This window comes from Mastigoproctus giganteus, chromosome 5 (assembly GCF_048544385.1).
Source record: "Mastigoproctus giganteus isolate SK-2022 chromosome 5, ASM4854438v1, whole genome shotgun sequence".
In the NCBI taxonomy this organism is placed as follows: domain Eukaryota; kingdom Metazoa; phylum Arthropoda; class Arachnida; order Uropygi; family Thelyphonidae; genus Mastigoproctus; species Mastigoproctus giganteus.
The window spans coordinates 208,236,543-208,251,842 of NC_143579.1; the positions used below are offsets into that span (position 1 = coordinate 208,236,543).

At 36.8% G+C, this 15,300-nt stretch overlaps 1 protein-coding gene across 1 annotated transcript in view; it reads right to left on the reverse strand.

Annotated features, from left to right (window-relative positions):
• Window positions 1-15,300, reverse strand: part of LOC150086046 (uncharacterized) — a 195,246-nt gene that overhangs the window by 39,238 nt on the left and 140,708 nt on the right. The window contains exons 7-8 of the mRNA XM_090374343.1: window positions 13,573-13,734; window positions 7,804-7,891 (exon numbers count right to left, since the gene is read on the reverse strand). Of these exons, the coding sequence (XP_090230469.1) occupies window positions 7,804-7,891; window positions 13,573-13,734 (250 nt within the window). The remainder of the gene's footprint in view (window positions 1-7,803; window positions 7,892-13,572; window positions 13,735-15,300) is intronic.

A 15,300-nucleotide genomic window follows, 5' to 3' on the forward strand; every position in this document is an offset into this window, starting at 1 on the left:
CCATGCATGGAAACTGAACTTAGTTTGTTACATTGTAAGATCGCTCATTGGTAAAGATAGGATATTAAAGCTGGAAAAGAAAATAGAAAATGTGAATTGGAATATCATCGGCTTGGCTGAAACAAGAAGAAGAAATGAATCACTTATAAGTTTATCAAGTGAAAATCTGCTGTATACCAATGGAAACATGAAAAGAGCGAAGGTGGAGTTGGCTTTCTGGTCCATAAAGATATAAAAAGCAACATTTTGGAATTCAAAAGTACATCAACAAGGGTGTCAAGACTAGTACTCAGGATTTCTAAGAGGTACATACTAAAGGTTAATATGATATATGCACCAACATCGAGCCATGATGATGAAGAGGTTGAAGAAATGTACACCGAAATTGAGAGACTTGGGTGCTAGATGAACAGAAAACTCATTACACCATTATGGGGTGCTCCAATGCCAAGGTTGGAAAGAGACAAAACAGCACAGAAAGGGAAACTACAGGAAATTTTAGAGTTGGTGAAAGAAATGAAAGAGGTGAAAGACTCGTGGAATTTGCAGAATCTCAAGGAATGTCAGTAATGAACACTTTTTTCAAGAAAAGGGTGAACAGAAAGTGTTCATGGAAGAGCCCAAATGGATTAACAACGAATGAAATTGACTTCATCCTCACTAACAGAAGACATTTTGTGAACGATGTTACCATCCTGAACAAGGTAAATGTTGGAAGTGATCACAGAATGGTAAGGTGCATACTTGATATATATGTAAGAAAAGAAAGGAAAAAAAACTGGCTCAAATAAATAATACAAAGGTCTGAGATAACAGAAGAGGAGAAAAGCAGTATGTACTGAAACTTAAGAACAAGTTTGAGCTTCTGTAGATCTTTCAAGAAAAAGATATAGATGAGGAATACAGAAACTTTCTGAAAGTGATAAAGCCCGAGAAACCAATAGGTAAAAATAAATCCATAGAAGAAAAAATTAGTCAAGAAACACTTATCACGATGAACTGAACCGAAGACGACAAATTAAGAGCAAGTTAAACACTGAAAAGGACAAAATTGAGTATGCTGAGTTATGCAAAGCCATTAGAAAGAGACACAGAAGGACATAAGAAGATTTAACACAAGAAAAGTAGAACAAGCATTAAGGGAAAACATAGGATTTAAATCAGCAGTCGTGAGCACTAATGCAGAAAGACAAATGATACTGAAACTGAAGAATAGTGATAGTGTACTTATAAATAGCAGAGGAGGCATAATTCATATAGCAGAAGACTACTATAAATAATTATATAAATAGCAAGGGAAGATGGATCATAAATTAGTAATACATACAACCTACCCGATATCCTTCCTGATGAGGTAGCAGTGATGTGATGCAAGAAAGCAAGCTTATATAGCATCAGCCAAAAAAAAAAAAAACCATTTCACACATCCATTCCCTCTAAAAGTTTGTCCAGTTCCTCCTTAAATTTATTTAAGTTATCAACTTCCACAACGACAGATGGAAGTTTGTTCCAGCAATCAACTACCTGCTGGCAGAACATGCATTGAAGAAAACGAAGAATCAAAAACCCCGAGTGATGATGAAGTTACTGTAGAGTTGTTAAAATTGGGAGGAAGAGATATGACACAGAAATTGGCAAGACTCTTCACAAAATACATTAGGAAAGGTGCAATGCCTAAGGAGTGGAATAATGGAATCATAATTTTGCTGCATAAGAAAGGAGATAAATCAGAAATTATAAACCAATTAGCATGTTGTCCAACATCTACAAGTGGTTCACAAGGGTCATTACTAACGGATTAGAAAGAATACTTGATGAAACTCAGTTGAAAGAGCAAGCTGGCTTTAGGACGGGATTCTCAACTATGGATCACCTTCAAGTTATATCGCAGCTAATGGAGAAAGCAAATGAATATAAAACACCATTGTGCCTGGCATTTGTGGACCATGAAATGACATTTGACTCCATATAGCAGGGGTGGCCAACAAGTCGATCGCAGATTTAATTTCGGTCGATCACGACGAATTTTAAATATACAGTCTTCCCTTGATTTGTGCACCTTGTGCAATGAAATTTTTGAGATGGTAGATCGTGGCACATTTTGAAGGAAAAATGTAGATTTCATCACAAATTAAGTTGGCCACTCCTGCCATATAGCATAAGGCAATGTTTCGAGCACTGGAAAGACAAGGCATGGACACCCCGTACATTATCGTTTTGAAGAAAATATATGAGAATGCTACCTCCTTTATTAGACTAGACAAAGACAGTAGTAAATTTAAAATTGAGAAAGGAGTTCGACAAGGAGACACAATATCTTTAAAGTTGCTTACCGCTGCCCTTGAAGCTTTCAGAAGATTGTACTGGTTGCAGAAAAGAGTCAATGTGAATTGGAGAGTACCTAAACCATTTATGATTTGCAGATGACATTGTGATCATAAGCCATGATCCCAAAGAATTAGAGGAAAATCTTAATCAGTTATGCATAGTAAGGATTTCAGAATACAGATGAATACGGTTAAAACAAAAATAATGACAATATGCCACAGAAAGGGATGTATAATCATTGAAGGAGCAGAAATTGAAAAGGTGGATTCATATACTTATTTTGGACTGAATTATTTTTAATTGTTGAAAAGGTCACATTCCTTCATATCAAAAATTCTGATATCCGCTTTTTTCTTTAGACATGTAGTATGTACTCATGTCTAAAATTATTGGGCTATGGCTGTTTTATTTAAATTATCAATCACAGTATTCATCATTACCTCTTTATATAGCAAACACAAAAACACTATACGCACACATTATTTATAAAACTTCTGACTTATTCAGTATCACAGAATGTATACAATGCATGATTTGCAAACTGTTATGCATTCGAGCATGTTCTGATGAAGTGGTCACTTGATTGGTCCCTTCCAAGTTCTGTTCTGGACAGCAAATAGATCTATGCTGCTATGTAGTATGTACTCAGATTTGAGGATGCATGCAGGCTTGAATCGTCCTCTGAAAACACGTCATTTGGCAAAAATTAATTTTCATCCCACCCTCTGCTCTCATCCTGATGCGACATCATGTAGGAGTGCCATTTCATCAGCTAGCCAAGGGTATCAAAATAGCTTGGCATGGAACTGATGTGGCCTGTCAGTGGTACCCTTCTGATACTGGCACCCTTGGCAACTGCCTCAATGCCAAAGTATTCCTTCGCTACTGTGGACAAGTCATTAGCTGTAATAATGATAAATGGCTAGAATTCAAGAGACGGATAAATTTTGGATGGAAAGCATTCAGGAAATATAGTCACGCACTGAGGAGCAACATCCCAGTTTGTCTAAAATGTAAAATATTGAACCAACGTATACTCTCCGCCATGACTTATGGAAGTGAAACTTGGGCACTCACCAAAAGAATGGAAGAGAAGCTGTAGACTACACAGTGAAGAATAGAACGAATTATATTAGCAATCAAACCATAGGATAAGAAGAGAAACACATGGATTAGACAAGTAAAAGACATTCTTATCAAAACTAAAGAACTGAAATGGACTTGGGCAGGACGGACACATACCTCAAAGATATGACAGATGGACTAAAAAAATAACAGAATGGTATCCAAGAGGAGTTAAAATAAAACCAGGAAGACAAAAACAGAGATGGACAGATGAAAATCACAAGTTTGTGGGTAGTAAATGTATGGCCATTGCACAAAACAGAAGGAACTGGAAAGTTGCTGGAGAGGCTTTCATTCTGCAGTGGACTGAAAATGGCTGATGATGATGATTTAAACACAAAGTTTTAAATTTTAGTCCTTGAGAATGTTAGACATTCTCTCAGGTATGCCAAGCAGTTATTGCTACCCAGAGTCTAAAACACTGATGGAACTGACATTCAGGTGACACTCTAGTCAAGTGGACCTAATTTCAATGAAGTCTGGTCAGTATGTGACAGCCAAATCCTTTGCTTGCACCTTCATGATGGTGGGACTTTTAGTAACCGAGGGTATAAACCCCATTGTGCAAGTCCTGAAACACAGCACCTAGCATACTGGAGGTGACCACCCAAGTGCGAACCAATGTAAGCAGGGGTTGAGGTGTAGCACCCACACCACACAGAGGAATACCGCCCCTGTGCTACCAGGCAATACTAGGTAGTAGATGACTATCATCAACCGGTGCAATACTACCACTTTGCTTATTGGAGGCTTGAAGTGGTGGAACCCTTGTTTAGTCTCCAGAGCAAAGTTCCACAAGCCCCATCTCTTCCATCATGTAGTATAATTGATGCCTTTTGAGGTTATGATGGACATCCTGGAGAGATCCAATCTTCCTTACATTTTGAAGGTACAGATCTAAAATTTTGTTTGCAGGACGACCGCTAGATAGTCAATTGAATCGAACAAACAGGCCACAGTATCCCATTCACAATGATTACACTCGTACACTTTTAATAAATAAAACTGAGATATAAAATATACGGTGAAATAATCTATTTACAATAAGTATAGTACAAATAAAAGCATTAAAATAAAATACGATAAAATAAATAAAACAATGAGACTAAAATCTTAAAATACTGGATACTGTAGCTTTCAGAGGCATCCACCTCCTTTCTCAACAGTGCATTTCTATTGTGCAACACATCCTTAAGTAGTAGCAGGCTCACGGCACTCAGCACATGGTTCCACGGAACCTGGGCAGTATTCCCCTCATGTGTACTAGAACCGGAAATGGCTCGGGAGCGTGTCAGACGAAACTGATCATCCCGTCCGAGGGCCACCGCCTCAAGAGGGAGTGCATACGAATTCCCCTGTCTCTATTGATGGAATTATTGTTGGAAGAACAAATTCGTAAGCTCTCAAGCCACTTGCAGTCCCAGAACTATGAGCACGGTCAACGATGACAGCATCCTCTCAGGAGATCTGCGATGCTTCTCCCAAAAATGCTCCGCCACAGCAGACTTTCCATAATCCGCGTCTTTATAGCATTCATGTGTTCCCCGACGATCTTTAAACCTACGCCTCGTTTCACCAACCAGTATCCTGTCAAAACTGGTGACTTTTTGTTTATTTATAGCTTATATTACATTAAGTTAATACTAAGGAGAAAAACAGTTGGCGACTCGACATCACAAATTATGCAGGAGATATGGCAAGATGTACATGGAGCAATGGGAAAGTTGAGCCATCTATAAAATAATAAAAACAGAATTGTGGAAGTGAAACTTGGGCACTCACCAAAAGAATAGAAGAGAAGCTGAAAACTACACAGTGAAGATTCATACTGTTCCCATTCTCACAAGATAACCATCCAATCCTACTTGTCCTGAAACAAGGGTGAAAACAAGGGATTTTGCAGCAGTAAGAAGCCATGTTCTAAGTTAAAGTTAACCTCTGTCTAAAATACTCCATTTTGCCACAGTTCAAGAGTTAGAAGATATTTTAATATATGCCATTCAATATTCATCTCTGAATTTTACTTCAGTCATCATTATTTTTACTCCTCTTATTTATCAAAATTCTAAATTTGCAACCTTGTTTTCTTTCATAATTGAAAGCTCCTTAAATTATGTAAGCTCTCCATTTCCTACAAATTAAGTAGTAATTTAATCAAACAATTAGGATAAAAGAGAATTTTTTTATATCAGATCTACAACTATTCTTTCTTAATTTAGGTGTGCATCCCTTTGTTCCTTGCAAAAGAAGCATAGCCCCATTATTTAATTTACTACAGTCTTTTAAAGCCTTACATACTGCAATAAAAATAACAAATTGCTATCTAGTCTTGAGACTGAGATCCACAAAGCTGAAGTTGCTGTTTTTAGAGCTTACAAAGTGCTCCCAATAATGAAAACTCTATGAAACTTTTACTAGATGTCGAACTTACAACTGATACAAAGGTACTAGGAAAGTTTTGCAATATGACGCAACAATGATCACAGGAAGCTGCTTGTTGCTGCATGTTGAGACATGTTCATACTCGTGCATAGTAGCCGCCGCGCCAAGTCGATGGGCTCAGTTATTCATTAGTAGTGAGAGTGTAAAGTGCTTGCGATGGCATCGTGGTCACGAAATGAGATAAGGACAGTTTTGCGGTATAATTTCGTGCGTGGTTTAACATAGACCAGTGCTTAGAAGAAACGACTCTTGCACTAGATGATGATTGTCCACATCGTACAACGATATTCAGGTGGTATAGAGAATTCCAAAGGGGAAATTTCACTCTGGAGGATTCTGAGAGGCCGGGAAGGCCACGAACGTCAGTTACGTAGGAAAACGTTACTGCTGTGAGGAAAATGCTTGACGAAAACAGGCGAGTGACCTACCAACAGATAGAGGATACTTTGGGCCTAAATGCACCAGCAATTTGTTCGATTCTGCAAGATCATTTGCACGTGAAGAAACTTTGTTCTCTCTGGGTGCCGCATCAACTGACTGAAGAGCAGATGACACGACGTGTGACTTGGTGCCGGGAGATGTTAAAAAAGTTTGATAAGGGACAATCTCGGTATGTGAACAACATCGTGACAGGTGACGAGACTTGGCTGTACTATTACGATCTGCCGACCAAGGCTCAAAACAAAGTTTGGGTCTTTGATGATGACGACACACCCGTAATTGTCAGAAAATCCCGATCTGTAAAGAAGAAAATGATAGCTGTATTTTTCAAATCGAGTGGAATTGTGGAACGTGTCGTTTTGGACACGCAGAAGACAGTCACAGCTAAGTGGTATACTGAACAATGCCTGCCTAAAGTCATTGGATCTATGAAAAACCTGCGGCCAAAGTGAAGAATGGACACCTGGTACCTCCATCACGATAATGCTCCAGCTTACCGCGCCAAAGCCTGCACCGAATATTTGACCACGACAGGACTGAAACTTCTCGAGCACCCTCCCTACAGTCCAGACCTTTCTCCCTGCGACTTTGCACTGTTCCCGCATGTGAAAATGAAGCTAAAAGGGAGGCGGTTTTCCAGTGATGAGGACCTTCTATGGGCTTGGGACAACGAGTGTGCTTTACTCCCTAGTGGCGCCTCCGTAGCCAGGTGGGAAGGAGCAGCAGTGCATAGCACACGCTTCTTGATTAGACCGGGGTTCGAGCCCGTCACCACCAAATACGGAGAATGCGGAAAGGTCAGGGAATGACCACCGCATATCCCGGAGCAATATGGCCTTAGTTGCTAATGCTCCTAAAAACCAAATAACAAACAAACAAACAACAACTCCCTAGTGAAACTTGGCAGAACTGGTTTAAAGATTGGTTTCGGAGGATGGAGAGGTGTATTGAATGTGGAGGAAATTACTTTGAAAAAATTAAATAAACAAAGCTGTATTGCAAAACTTTCCTAATACCCTTTGTACTATAGCCAACAATATGGCATCAAGCAGCTGCTCATATTCGAATAGCATGCATTATTTTTGGGATATTCCTCATAATTTTATTGGTTCTAGTCTAGGATTTCCATTTCAATATTGCCGGTTTCTTTCATTCAAGACAGAAGATGAGACAAGACAAGACAAGATGAAATGGATAAAGTAAATATGTGGTATCAAATGCTCTCTCATAAAAGTGAAGTATTTCTAAATTATATTCACAGAATTTTTCTAATAGAACTTTTAAAGTATATTAATATGAACACATGAAGAATAAAAAATTGAAGCTCGTTTATTCTTTGTCTTTTAAACAATTGGCTCAACTTCAAAGTTACATGCTACAGGAATTTCTCCTTAATGGTTTATTCTGAAACTTATGAAATATGTACATAACACTGAAATATAAGCATTTTAAATTCAAAGGACTTACTATTTTCTTCTCACTTCCTCTTGATGGTTTCTTCAAGAAATCATTAAGAACTTTGCAGGCTGCTTTCATTTCTTTACTGGGCTCTGTCCTTTAAAATAAAATTTAGCTTTACATGGTAGTTTTTTAAATAGCTATTACTGCTAATAATTTTTGTTTGCTGCTATATATTTTAAAAAACAGGGAGTTAAATGATTTTTTAATAACTGAGAACAAAGTGGAGGAGAAATTGTTGAAGTTAAGCATAAGGAAGGACAGATCTCATACATCCCAGGTGGATGGGATCTGTCTAGTTATATTAAAGGAGGTGGCAAAGGAAGTAAGCAAACTCTTAGCCATAATTATGAGAGCATCATTGGACTCAGGGGAGGTCCCCATGGACTGGAAATGTGCAAATGCATCTCCAATTCAAGGGAGATCAAAGGGTGACACAAGTAATTAAAGACCTGTTAGTTTAACTTCTGTTCCGGGGTAAAAATATGGAGTCACTGGTTAAAGAAGCATTGTAGAATCATCTAGACAAGACCGTAATAATTCAGACATAGCATGGGTTTGTTAAGGGGAAGTCTTGTCCGACCAATTTGATTGGATATTATGACGTGGTCACAAAGGAACTGGATGCAAAAAATAATTTTGATATCATATACTATACTTGGATGTTAGGAAAGCCATCGATACTGTTGCACATAAAGACTACTGTACAAATTGAAGCAGTATGGCATTAAGGGCAAGTTGCTACAATGGATAAAAGGATGGTTGAGTGGGAGAAGATAGATAGTGGTAATCAATGGACACTGCTCTTCGTGGACTAACGTTATTAGTGGTGTCCCCCAGGGTTCGGTGTTGGGCCCATTGTTGTTTTGTATATTTATCAATGATATTGATGATGGTATGATGGTATATCAAGATTAATGTCGAAATTAGCAGATGATACAAAGGTTGGCAGGGTTGTTAATGACAGCATGCTACGGCAACAGGAGCTAGAAAAGGTGGGCAGATAGGCTGAGAAGTAGCAACTGAAGTTTAACATTCACAAATGCAAAGTACTGCATATGGGTAGCAGTAACTCCAGAGAAATGTATCAACTGTGCGGTGTTACACTCAGGGTAGTGGAGAATGCAAGAGATCCGGGGTAATTTTGCACTCAGATATGAAGTTTTCTGAGCAGTGCAGACAGGCTGCCAGAACAGGTCATGGGGTCTTGTCAATGATATACAGGAATTTTGCTAGCAGGGATAAGGAGGTGATTATCCCCTTGTATAAGGCAATGATTGGGCACACACACCTTGAGTACTGCATACAGGTCTGGAAGCCTCATTTTAGGAATGATGTAGTGTTGGTTGGTTGTTGGGTTTTATTCGCACATTAGCAACTAAGGCTATAATGCGCCTGTATGTAGAGTTGCTAGAAGTACAGAGAAGGGCAACAAGACTGGTGAGGGGAACAAAGGGGTGCTCTTACAAAGAAAGGCTTAAGTTCTGCAAATTTCAGCGTCTTGAGACTAGGTACCACCACTTTGCTTATTGGAGGCTTGAAGTGGTGAAATCCATGTTTAGTCTCTAGAGCAAAGTTTCCGGCATCCCCCCCCCCCCATACGTCTCCTTCAACCCATGCACGGTACTAAGTACTATAGGCTTTAATACCTTTCGTGTTTGGGGTTTTCATAAAAAAAAAAAAGGTACCTGCGAGGTGATCTAATTGAGGTGTATAAGGCCTTGAATGGATTGAGCAGGCTCAATGCTGATAGGATTCTTCCTCTTGCTCAGATTGCAAACCTGAGGGGGCATAAACTGAAATTGAGGAAAGACAGCTTTCAAATTGATGTGCGAAAATTTGCCTTTAGCCAGTGGGTAGTTCATTGCTGGAACAAACTTCCATCTGTCATTGTGGAAGTTGAAAGCTTAAATAAATTCAAGGAAGAAGTGGACAAACGTTTGGAGCGAATGGATGGGTGAAATTGGAATTTTTTTTTTTTTTGTCTGATGCTGTATAAGCTTGCTTTCTTGCATCATATTCCTCTACTAATGCTAATGCTGAAAATACTGGGAAGAAAAAAAAAAAGTATTAAGATAATATATGATTATCTGAGTACTGTAGATGTTGTAACAGGATTCTGCACAAGAAAACCAGGAACAGATTATGGTCCATGTAGGATCTAGGAACTTTGACTTTATAGGCACTTTCATGGATCCTTTTTTCTAGATATACTGATGTCTATGAGTAGATAAGCAAAATGATATGAAACAGACCTTACTGTTGCAGCTGATTGTAATGTTCTCACATTTTGTTCTTACAAATTAAAAATGTTGAAAGCGATGGTAATCATTAGTTTGCATATGTTCACACTAATCATACTGTACACTGAATAATAAATAAGATTAGTGTAAAACAGAGCTATAATGCTCAATACATTCTACATTGTATTTCAATATCTGTAGAAGAATAAGAGAAATTTACCTCAATATGATACGTAGAACACTTCCTAATGACACTCCTGTTTTTTTTCACAGGAATTAAAATTACAGAGTATGTGGTGAGTAGCACACGCTTCTTGATTAGACCGGAGTTCGAGCCCGTGACCACCAAATACGGAGGATGCGGGAAGGTCAGGAATGACCACCGCATATCCCCGGAGCAATATGGCCTTAGTTGCTAATGCTCCTAAAAACCAAATAACAACAACAACAGAGTATGTGTGAGCCGGAATCTTAAATAGAAAGATTATTTGTCTTCACGGATGCCCATAAAAGATCATGATTATTTGTCTTCACGCATGTGCATAAAAGACCATGAATCAGAGATTAGATATGGACGATAAATGTTAATAGATTTATTACGTAATTGAATTTCGATGGTTTCTGCAATTAATAGTTTAGTATAATTATTGGACACTAAGTATTTTGGCCTCATTGAATAAAAACTGCAGAGTGTCATTAGGAAGTGTTCTATGTATCATATTGCGGTAAATTTCTCTTATTCTTCTACAAACATTGAATAATAAATTAAAGAAGCAATAATGAGCATATAATAATAGTAAAACCGTGTTGTTGTTATTTGGTTTTTAGGAGCATTAGCAACTCAAGGGCCATATTGCCTCCTGGGCATATGCGGTGGTCATTTCCTGACCTTTTCCGCATCCTCCTTATTTGGTGGTCACGGGCTTGAACCCTGGTCTAATCAAGAAGCGTGTGCTACGCACTGCTGCTCCTGCCCACCTGGCTATGGAGGCGCCAGTAAAACTGTGACCTACTGAACCTCGTTTTATTGTAAACTTCAGTATAAAAGAAAAGAAATCTTTGTTAAAGTTTTTATCATACAAAGAAAGGAAAAAGATGCTCAAATTTTTTCATAAGCCCTTTAGATTTAGTAGGCCCTAGGCACAGTGCTTACACTGCCTATTGAATAATATAGCTATGCAGCAAACCAATGTGCACTTTTGTGCAGCATCACTGGCCAGAGCAACAGTGATTTCACCAACAACAGCAGTTACAACTGGGTAGCATCTCTGCCAGGTGCTACAGACAAATCACTGGTTTCTTTGAATTCCTTCATCATTTGTGCAGGAAAGTGTTCTCATTCTTTTAATTAAATGGTGGTACTCCCTTAGGTGCAGCCAAGTGTTACTGTTGTTTTGGTAAAAGAGTATTACTAACAGAGCACAATCTTTCACTACAAATCATGTTCATTTGCTAGTGTTGTAGCATCTGCTTTTATCACATCCATCATGCACATAATTAGTCATGTCATTAAAAATATGTTGCAATAATGAATGCATGTAGTACCAAGCTCCCCTGGCATCACTTTTTTTTTGTGTCTGTTATTTCCACATGATCTACACCAGTGTTTTTCAACCAATGCTGTGCACATTGCCCAAGCATTCCATGAAATGTTTCACAAAAATTAATACTTATTTACCTTTCAATATTTTGGTAAACATTAAAATGAAAACTTATTAATAAATTTACTAAACACAAATGTTTGGGATATAATTAATCTGAATTATTTTGTTTGCAGTCACACAGAAAAAAGATTTTTTATACTAAAAGTGAATAATGAAGTAAAGTTTACACAGATTTGGTGTTTCAGCAATTTCTTAACCATGCTGAAGTGTTCCATTAACTCAAAAAACATGAAAAATGCTGGTCTGGACCAATGTTCGGAATGGACTTCAGCACATTGGAACACCATTTCAATTCATCAGTTGCATCAGTAATGTCAAGTACATAATTGATTATTAAAAATACAATATTTTATTAACACTAAACTTTGAGTTTGCCACACATGGGTTTGATAAATCATCGATAGAACACCACAGCCTTCCTTGCTGCCTGTCCAATATTTGGAGAACTTCATTTTCAATGTATCATAACTCTTCCTTCTTCCTCTACTGTTCTTTAGTTCAATCTCACTAAGTGTATAGGTTATTTTGAGATTGCTATTCCCTAAAGTGTAAAACTTTATATTTTGCTATATTAAAACAGCTACCACTTTTCTGACCATCCCTGAAGTCTATCTAAGTTTTCCTGAAGCTCTGCATGGCACTATCATTAACAACTCTACTGATCCTGACATTATCTACAAATTTTGACATCAAACCCTCAATACCTTCATTGATGTAATTCAAGGGAAAAAAAAACAACGGTCCCAGTGCTGATCCTTGGAAAATGCCACCTCATACATTAGTCCAATTTGAAGAATAATAATTAATCACAACCTGCCTTTTACCCTATAGCCATCCTGCAATCCATCTAACAATTTTCCCTGTCGTTTCAACAATGGTTCTAGCTTATACATAATCTCTCATGTAGGATTGCATCATATGCTTTGCTGAAATCCAAGTAAATGTCAAAAATAATTCCTACATCCTGCTCATTAAATGACTCTGTCAAAATAACTAACCAGTCAAATTAAACATGATTTTCTTTTTAGAAAACTATGAATTCCATTTCTATCTAAATGATCCTGTATTGCACTGTTATGCTGCCTCAATGATTTTCCCTATCACTAAAGTCACATTGACTAGCTAGTAGTTACCCACTTCACTCTTAGAACTGCCTTTGTGTACTGCCAATACATTGGCATCTCTCCAATCCAAGGGAATCTCTCTTGAGTCCAATGATGCTCTCATAATTAATATTAATGGTTCAATGTGCTCTTGCCATCTCCCTCAAAATTAAAGGGTACATGCCATAAATTATTAATCTGTCTACTTAGTTGGAAACACTGATAAAAGATAAAATTATCTTATAAAAGAATTATAAGATAATTTATACATCAAAGAAACAGTGACCTTCAAAAACAGATCTACATATGTCCTACTGAAAGCTAACAAATTCATAAAATTCATAAAATTTTCCAGTTCAACCCATGGTCTAGACACTGGCTGTTTCAAATTTAATCTCTTGATGATTTATGGCTTGCTACCTACAGGCAGCAAAAACGATGAACTTCAATTATAATCACCTGTATAAATGTTAAGTAAATACTTTTTATGCCAAATGCATATCTAGATTTCTAAATATAATTGAGATATGATGATCATGAGACACAATACTCTTGTCTATCAACAATAGGCAGAAATTTTGGCAACATAACATTGCTTATCTGGGAAACTTTTGTATTAATTTGAAATGAGGGTCAAAAATTCAAAATGAACAAAAAATAAAAAATAAATGAACTTCCAACATGGCTCTAAAAAAATGTGGCTAAACATTTTTATTTCCCCCCACTCCAAAGTATATATTATTAAAAAAAACAACACTGGATATTTACTTTTTTCTTGGATCTGCTTGTGGAGGATCTAAGATCACAGTTTCTGATGAGATTTTATGTTGCAATCTAGGTCGCAGTGCAGGTGATAAGCCTTGACTGTCAGTACTGTCAGAATCACTGTCACTTGATTCACTGCTTGACTGTACTGCTTTTGGGAAAGAGCTTGGGAAAAAATTATATAAATATTATTCAACTATAATTAAACATATATTAGTATTAATGAATAATATACAACAACTTTTACTGATTGACTGATTCTTGAATACGAAAAAGGTAGTTTTACTGTAAACCTTTATATTAGAAAATTAACCCTTATTAAATATGGAACAGTTTCAATCTAATTCTTAATAGTTGATTAAATTATGAAGTGCACATTTCTAATTCAATTTCCAGGCACATTAAATGCTTTCCAACACACTGATACTGTTCTGGAACCACTGGTTATATTGTTACTTCAGGAACCTTCCAGGAAGTGTTTTGTAGCACAATAATGACCTACTCCCTACCACAAAGATCATAAGGGACTTTCTATATGAAGCACACCTTCCTTATATGCAGATCTCTAACCAAATGGACAGCAACAATGAGGGGATGTGCCTGCCTACACATTATGTCTGCAGTACATGTGGATATAGGATGAACAAATATTTCACGAGAACTCCATTTACTATCTCACCCGCAGTATGCTCCATCATCTCCATGCATATATTATGGTTTAAGATGCTTACATTACATAATGCGCACAATATATGAACAAACTGCAAGGATGGGAATATGTCTATTCCCATCACTATATTTGATCCCTTGCAACGTTCTTATAATATCCAGAATTCATGTGCACACTTTCTTTTGTTCCTAATGTTTCTTTCAGTGAAGTGTGTGTGTGTGTGTGTGTAATATAATTAAAATATATAAAATAGGAATAAAAAATAGCCAGTACATAACTATAGCAACAAAATGTGGGGGGTGGAAAAACAAGAATGATATATATATTTTGTATTTATTTTTCTTTTTAATTATTATTTATTTTGTTTTTATTATTTACTATTTGTTCCCTTATATGAGTTCTTGTCCACCTTATTTGACATCTGACTTTACTTTACAGGAGAATTCCAGATTTAAGGGAACTTCTCAATTATTTATAATTCCCTTCGGACAGGCTGAGTGTTCAAGAATGACAAACAACACACACATTAATATATAACATAACATTTTATTTACACTTATATACACAATATAAAAATTAACAACTCTCAAGCACATATTATTATTACTCAAATTTGCCTATGTATTATCAGTTATATATGGCAATTAAATACATTGGTTTTACACTAGAAAGGTTATTTCTTTATACACAACAAACTTAATATCTTTACAAAAAACTGCTATAGCTTCTTCTTCACACATGAACAATAATTACTTAAGAGGATTAGGTACACCCTTTCTCCTATTTAAATCAAATCCTTACCTTATAAATTGATTTAGGAATTTCACTCTTAACTTCCGTTTTAATTAGTGCCCCATTTTGTCTTGGGGAATATAACTTCACAACTTTCTTTAATCAAGACAGATAGTACATTTGACACCAATTTCTGGACTAATGCTGGTCCCAAGGGTTAGCTACATTCATAAGGCTATTTCTTTCTCTGTATTTCTCTACCCTTCCCTTCCAAAATATATCATACCTATATGTTAGACAATAACTAATAACAAATATCAAATTTCTCT